Raw genomic sequence first — 8,478 nt, 5'->3', positions numbered from 1 at the left:
CAGGAGTTCTCCATAGGCACCAAAAAGGTCTACCTTTCTGGGGGCTTTGAGAATAAAAAGTCAAGTTATCCTAAGATATGAATATCCTTTGGAGATATTTAGAGGAAAATTTTGGAGAAGTAAGTGTTGGTGATGTGAACCCATTATGAAGGAAAAGTAGTGTTAAAAGCCTTGGGCAAAAAGTGGAAGAACAAAGTGCACAAGGTAGCAAAAGGATTACTCACCATGTTGTGATTCCAAATAAAAGGAAAATTGGTTTACAAAAAAGCTATGTGTTTCTCTCTTTGCCACAAATGTTAATATTTTTAAGATTATCTAGATTCCAAATTCTTAAGGAAAGTGAAGCACTTCCTACAAAGCTAAGTATTTATGTTGTTTAATGACTTTTAGTCGTATCACTTTACTTTAAGTAAAGTAAGAGTGGTTTCAAGAATTCAGTATTTTGTGTGTGAATAATCTAAAATTTTAAATAGTCACTACTCATGGAATAAAATTAAAATCTTTCCATTATAATCATTGGCCAAACTTAAGCTCATTCACATGATGCCAACATTCTCATTCCTAAAGCTATTTCATCAAAATTGAATGTAGTTGGTTTCCTCAACTATATTTTAATGACTATTTATTAAGAATTGCATCATGTGAAATTATAGTGAATGGAAATTCAAGCTACTAGTTATGATAGATTAATTTACTTGGAGAGTGATATAAAAGAGCTTATGGGTACATCCTTCTAATTCTATGATATGGGTGATATTCATAGGAGACTTAACACTCAACTCATACACCCAATCAATCAGAAGCTTAAAGAGATAGGATTGGTAGAAAGCACAATAGGTTTTCTAATGGCAATTCATTCACCTTAGTTAGTAAAGGAATGCATAGAGAGATACAATCTAGAAATGAAGCAAATTTTATTTCTACACTAGTCCATTCTCTTATCAATTAAGAAGGTACTTATTCAATCAGTATTTGGAATCCTCGTGCAAGAGTAGTATTGTGATATCAAGTTCGGTCCTCTACGTCCATGTTTAATGAGAAGAAGACCCTTAGACTAGAAGACATGTAGGGGACCTGGCTCCATATTGCTAGCTCAAAGAAGAGAAAAATGTCAAAGACTCTATTTGGCACAAATATAAAGAAAGAGATCATGGACATCCTCGTACTCCTTAGATCAAAGGGAAAAGTGGAGATTTTGGAGTTCATCAAGCACTATTTCTTCCTAGTTAAAGCAAACTGTGCTGAGGATATGAAGACTGATTGGGTATAGATCATTTGTGATGAGCTCACTTCCTGGTTGTATTCTGTTAGAGGATTGAAGAAATCCTATATATCTTCTTATTTGATCTATGCTTTGGTAACACACTATCTATGGTTTGGCCTCCCTAACATCCTAAAAATTATGATGATCACACCAAAGTGTATAAATTTTACCCTCATCTACAACTACAAAGAAACTATGAGGAGTACATTGCTATTAATGATGCTTTACAATGAGGTTGAGCTAAGAATTACAAGGACTCCTTGAAAGGAGGTTCTTACCGAAGGCAATTTCAGCTATAAGCTAGTTAAGATGTTCATTTGTCCAATTTCCTATTTTCTCCTATTTGTAAATAGGAGCCTATGATGGATTTCCCAAGAGTTTTCCCAAATATATGGAGGAAAAGGTAGTCCTAGTCAAGCTATGTTGACAAATTGTAGAAGTGAACACCCTATGTTCAAATGTGAATAATATTGTTGGGATTTAATTCCCTATAGTAGCAGGCTCATATTCATGTACCTCTAGATTTGATGCTCAGAATCTAGTAAAGATTTTTGAAGGAAAGATTAAATTGTTAGATTATGAGGTTCTTAGGCCTCAATCTAATCCAATGAATTTTGTAAGGGATTTTCTAAAGTTAGGATATTCCTATAGGCATGTCCCAAATATTGATGATTTATGGTTTGGATGTCTAAATGAGTACCAAACCCAAGGGAGATTTTGGTCTAGACTAAGTATTGATGAATTAAAATTGTATAATGATTTAGTTGATGTCCCTAACCTTGTAGATGATAGAGCCTATATGCACCCCACATCTTATGTGAAGATCAAGAACACACCTATTTTGTGTACCCCACTGACAGATCTAGTCATCGACACCATGGAGGTTCACATGTAGGGTATAATCAAAAGAATAGACAAATGGGTGATGGTTACTTGAGCAAAGAAAAAATGACTAGGAGTACTAGTTCTATGAGTGCAGTATTAGCTAGAGCCACCCAATGAGCTAGAGCAACAACCACAATGGCCACTACATCAACATCTATAGGGCCATCACAATCCATTGGCCAAGGAGGAGACCAACATCTAGAAAATAATGTGCCACTCATTCCCACCTATGGAGTTGGCCCACTCCCAAACATAAGGAATATTGGAGAGTAGGAAGATGACAAGGTTAAGGAGAAGGAACAAGGAAAATTATTGGCTAAGCCATCTTCCCCTATTCAAGTCATCAATTTTGATGGTGATACTAACCCCATGGATGGATAGGAATAGGAAGCATCTCAAGAAAGGGATCCTCTAGCCCTTTCAGTAACCAAAGTAACTACCTTCCCTCTTACTTCTCAAAGCAAGCCAACTACACTAATCCTGAGGAACTTGTTGGAACCCTCTACATTGCAATCTACCATCAATGTGCTCTCTATATAGTCTTGGCTAGAGGAGACCATTGAAAGAAAGAAGAGGAGATATGAGGATGTGGCCCTATCAAAGGACTTGATCACACAAGTCACATCCTTCTAGCCATCAAAGAAAACAAAGAATCAGAAGACCATTGCAGCAATGGCTACAAATTCAATGACTGCCACATGCTAGTTAAGATTGTTGAGCCTCATAAAGAAGGAAGATTTTACGAGCTCTCAAACGAAAACTTCCAAATCAAGAAATTGGATCTTGGCATTCCAGTTCACAATTCCATGGTAACTAAGTGGAAGTCAACTAATGATAAAATTGAGGATAAGATGGAAGAGGTTAGTGCAGATAAGTAGATATTGAAGGCCTCAAATAAAGAGCTAGTGGATTATATAAAGTTTGCACTAAGAAGTACTTATTTTAGTAAATTGGACCCAAATGCAAAGGAGAAAAAGAGCTTACTCCTCAAGTTGCAACAAGAAAGATAATTAGGGTAGGTAGTCTTGGCAAATGCAAAGGAGAAAAAGAACTTACTCCTCAAGCTGCAACAAGAAAGATAATTCGGGTAGGTTATCTGGGCATGGGTAGATCAAATCAAGGCTCAATGTCCCTCATTAGTTGAAAACCTAGGAATCCTATTGTTGGATGCTCACAAGCTTAGAGAGGCAGCTTCAGATCATCAAAAAACCCTACAGAAGGCTGTAAAAATGCTAACATACAAATTGGCCCTTCTATAGGAAGCAATAGACATGAAGACTAATGTAGCCATTGTTGATGAGATTCTAAAGATTGGTAAAGAATCACTAATCCATTAGAAGCAATACTTAGAGTTTTTCATAGAAAGATCTACAAGATTTGGAAATAAAATCAAGGATGTGCATCACAAGGTGCAAAATATCATTGACAAATTCTTTTAGTATTTCAAGATCTTGCACATAAAGTCCTTTGTGTCAACTAACGGAAAGCTTGTGAACATTGAGAGAATGAAGTATAAGTTCTTGGCATTTGACAGTGAAGCTATTAATCCCCTCAACTTCCAAGTGTCCAAGATCCAGGAACTCTAAGAAACAAATGCAATCATAAGAAGAGAAACAGAGAAGTACCAATCAAGGGTGGCCAGAATCAATGAACTGACAAAGATGCATGACTATTGGATGATCTGAGTCAACAATATCCTCATTCTAGGTGTCAAAGAGTTGGATAAAGTAACGGAAGCCATGAAATATTATAGAGATAAATCAGTTACTTCTAAGAAAACATGATGTTTTGATTCTTTTCCAGACATATTCCATTCTCCTTCTTCTCTTTTCTAATTTTATCCATTCTTGGCATTTTTCTAATCTCTATAATGGACAATGATTCAAGCTTGTCCAATTTTTAGTCTTTCTGTTTAGAGATTCTCTACGAAGCAATCATTTAATATAACTAGCCACTTTGAGTAGGCCTATAAATGTAATCTTTGATGAAGTTAATAAGATCAAAAAGATTTTCTTTGGGAAAACCCATGTAGCTAGGATATTGTGTGTGACTCTGAGTTCATTTTAAGTTTTTCTATTTATTTAGTTTAGAATTGAGCTTATGGAATGAATGTGTTAATATTGAAATTTGAATGAATTTAAATAAACTTGGACTTATTTCCTTCGTTCAAATAGATTGTATTTCTTACTCTCTTCAACATAAGCATGTCTTCTATTCTCTCTATTGTTCGTAGTAGTTTGTATGCCTAGTTTAGTTCATTGCTTAAGGAAGCCAAAAACTAGTGTGTGGAGTAGCTAAGGGATAGACAATCCAAGTATTGTCAAAGCATTAGCTAATTGTGTATTTTGTGAATTAATTATTTCACTATATTTTCCTTTCTTCTTTCTATCATAGTTAGTTAGTTATACATGTTTCCTTTCTTGCATCTAGGTTGTAATAGATTACATTTTGTGAGTTAATCTCCCTTCTTTGCCTAGTTTGCTTAAAGTGTTAAGCAACTTGGTTTTGCTTCTTCTACTTGATGTTTAAGAGCATACCCCCAAAACTCAAAAGAAAAATTCATTGCATATCTCGCATTCATAAGGGAGCTATAGGTTTCAATTCAAGGGTCTTTGATAGATTACTACACTGACTCATTATGTTGCTAACTTCTTTGTTTTTCATAAGCCATTGGGCAGTCAAAGAGTCATGGTATAAACCAAAATATCAAGGAAAAAAAACTATTAACCAACATATCATAAGAATATATCTTGTTTAATATTTATGTTAGTGTAGTTTTATAGGAATTCATAAAAATAGTAAATGGTGATTCAAGTCCCTAATATAATTTAGAAACATGTGCTAAAAAAATTACTTTTTCTATTGTTTTTCTCTTAAATATTAATGTTAAATCCATTCTCTTTCTTAAATTTAGTTTTATTTGTCATAATATCCAAATAAGGGACTATGCCAAAGATTTAATTTTTTTTTAGATAAAAAGTCTCTAATAAAACCCATTCTTTCTTGATATCAATTACTAAAGCTTGATTATTATCTTATTGGAGATGGGTCACATTCTTTAATCACACTAATTATACTCTTAATGTTAAGAGCTAATTCCAATAATAACATATCACAATTTTTTCTCAATTCAATTGATCTAGATCATCAACAAAAATGAGCACTCAAATTAGATTATTAGAGACATGATACCATCTTGGTTCAATATTTTTTAAGCGTATAAGTTTTAACATAATTCATATTGTTGTATTAGGATTGGTTTTGTTCTTTATGATAGTGTTCTTTATACACCTTGGCCTAATTTTGAACAAAATGTACATTCTAACATAATTTTGCACAAAATATACATCCTGGCCTAAATTGGCACAATATATCTTGCAATTAAGGTCATCTCACTAATTTAGCAAAAAACAAGTTGATTAAACCCATAATACATGAATAAGGTACGAAAAAAGACATAAGAAATACCTAAATCTTAACCAAGCACAATGTACAAGAAGAAAGTATAAATAAAATTAAAACATAATAAGGATGAAAATTATGGTTGTGGTGAAGAAAGTGAAATTAATAGAAGTAAGAGATAAAAAGAGTGAAGTTTTACTTTATATCAAATAAATATTACAAGTGGTATTGCTGGAGCATAAGGTTGTTGATCAATATAACAATAGAGATTGGTGACTAGGCCTACAAATTGATATAAACTCCTTGTCGTGGTCATCACATATCACATCCAATAAGAAAACTTGGAAATGTGAGAAAAAGAGTGGTAGAGAGGGTTGAAGAGTAGATAGTTATAGTTATTCGTGAAGAATAAAGAATGAGATAGAGAAGTAGTGAGAGGATTATGTTAGGAGTAAGTGTTTAAGAGAGGGAGAATATGAGGAAAAGTAGCTAGTTCTAGATATTGGTGAAGAACAAAGCATTAGATAGGGAGGTGGTGAGAGAATGATGTTAGAAGAGAGAGTGTTTAATGTTAAATTCAATTGAAAATATAGTATTTAATGCTAAAATATTGTATTGCATGCATTTACTACTTCCAATAAAACTATCCTTTTCAGATACATTATCATGATATATTTATAAAATTAAATTATTCAAAATTGTTGATAAAACAACGCCATACCAAAGTAAATAAAATGTGGAACACCTCAATTGAACTATATCTTTATAAATGCAACATTGAACCATTGTAAACCATTATAGAATTAAAAACTGAACATATGTTGAACAACCATGCTTGCAATCTGACCTAAAAGAATGCGTATCAGATTTCAAGAGCAGTCACGCTCCTTACGATGCTTATTTCAAATTCGGCTGGCACATCGATGGCAGTTGACGTCACAGTGGTCGTTACGGAGGGTTGTAAAATATAAAATTCAGGTGAAGAAGAGTGAGTTGTAGCCCAGAAAATTTGATCACACCACGCCGTAGCAGAAACGACGATGTGAATTTCAGAAAATTGCTCCACTGCTCGCCAGTTTCTGCTCCCCATATCGTATTCAATTATGTCTCTATTTCTAAAAAGAAACAGCATTCCAAATGCATATAAAGTTTTCCAGTTATAACCATGAATATCACCCTCTATATTATCAATCCTACTCCATACTCTCGTGTTTGGATCGTATCTTTGCGCCCAACCGTCTAAATTTAGGATGTAAAGCACTTCTCCAACAGTAAAAGCTGTAGCAGAAAAAGGTGTCTTTACCATTGGCGGAAGAAGCTCTCACTGATTTCCGTCAATGTCGTAAGTTGCTGCATTTGTAGTCCTCGATCCTGCAACGTAAACGATTCCTTGTGGAGATACACAGAATGGAAGTTTCGGAGACAAATCGATTCCTGGCATTCCATTGCTTAAATACCAGCAACTGATCTCAAAGTCAAATATCAGTAACGTTCCCCTAGTGAATGCCCAATCATCTTTCAAACCAATCAAGACAAGTTTTTTACCCCAGCAAACACAATGTAGAGAAGTTTTGGGTTTGATGTCACTCGGAATAGGCGGGAGCCTGTGCCAAGAGCGTCGGAGAGGGTCGTATATTGCTAATCCGTCTTTATGGAGAACACAAATGTAGTTTTCGGATAGCCCAAACTTCATTCTACAGTTGTAGAAAATTTTATTTTTTACAATGTCTCTCCAGGCTTTGCATACCTGTGTAAGAATGCTATGAAAAGTGTATGGTATCCTCAAAAGGACCTCTATAAGCAAATCATTGGGAAGTTCGTTAATGGAAGCCATTGATATAAGAAGCAGAGAAACAAACTTCCCTGACCTAGGAAAGGAAAACCCTCAGGTGTTTCTGAAAAGCAATATTGAAATCCCGAGGTCGACTTGTAAGCAGAGGGATTGATAGGTTTTAAAGACGCATGAAAATGAAAATGAAAATTAGTAGAGAAGAGGAAGAGTAAGAGGCCTGTTAGAATTTGAGCTGCCGTTTACTCTTCCGTTATATGAATGTTTTAATACTCTGAACAGTTCGGGAATATTGTGTTTCAATAATTAATAATAATAATTCCGAATTTAAGGAAAATCGGATCGAGAAAGATATGTATTTATTCTAATTTTTAACTATAACATATTATACAACGTAAAAATATAAACATATATTTTTGAAAAAAATTAAAATATATATATTTAATAGTTTTTAGTCAATTAGACTATTTACTACGTTAAATTCTAGTGAAATCAAATACAAAATAGAAATACCTATTCCCATTTTCTATTTCAGAATAGCTATTCCTATCACCTATTCCTATTCCCGCAACCCCTAAGAAATGTTCGGTCTACCTGAGAATCCCCTTCAGGTGCGGATGTAGACTCTCGGCGTCGGAACAGTGCTCCCATGGGGAATATGAGCGGACTCAAAGCCAAGGAGCAATTGACGTACTTCCACTTGTTCTTCACAAATTCCTTTATTTGGTCCACTGTAGTCACCAGGATAATACATTTCATCAATTTTAATCTAAGATTTTATGGGTATTAGCCTACTTTAGTAACCGTAATAATACATTCCGTCAATTTTAATCTCAGAATTTTTAGGTATTAGCCTGGATAGTGTGTCATTGGCATATAAAAGGATTTGGGTTTGGTCTAAGTTCAATCTATGTACGCCTCTGATGACATTTTTTTAATCTTTATTACATTGTGATATCAATATACATCTCCTCTAACATCTGATAAATCCCGTCTCGCTTCGTTCTCATTAGCTGCATTAGTGATTAATTCCAAGTGGGTTTCCATTAACTATTTATCTAGACTGTTAGCAATGATATAAATCTAGGGTTGTAATTGGATTTCTTATAGGAAATTTTGAGGAATAAAATCTTTAAAT

The 8,478-nt window shown here is 34.2% G+C and overlaps 1 protein-coding gene across 1 annotated transcript; it reads right to left on the bottom strand.

Annotated features, from left to right (window-relative positions):
• Window positions 1-6,872: 6,872 nt before the first annotated feature.
• On the bottom strand, window positions 6,873-7,385 carry LOC149546495 (F-box/kelch-repeat protein At1g55270-like). Its single transcript, XM_089793982.1, has one exon. The coding sequence runs from the start codon at window positions 7,383-7,385 to the stop codon at window positions 6,873-6,875; it is 513 nt and encodes a 170-aa protein (XP_089650108.1).
• Between the last annotated feature and the right edge of the window lie 1,093 nt (window positions 7,386-8,478).

The sequence above is a fragment of the Cupressus sempervirens genome, chromosome 7 (genome assembly GCF_028749045.1).
Source record: "Cupressus sempervirens isolate cs-2001-9-10 chromosome 7, ASM2874904v1, whole genome shotgun sequence".
Lineage (NCBI taxonomy): Eukaryota > Viridiplantae > Streptophyta > Pinopsida > Cupressales > Cupressaceae > Cupressus > Cupressus sempervirens.
This window is presented reverse-complemented; position numbering and strand designations above follow the sequence as displayed.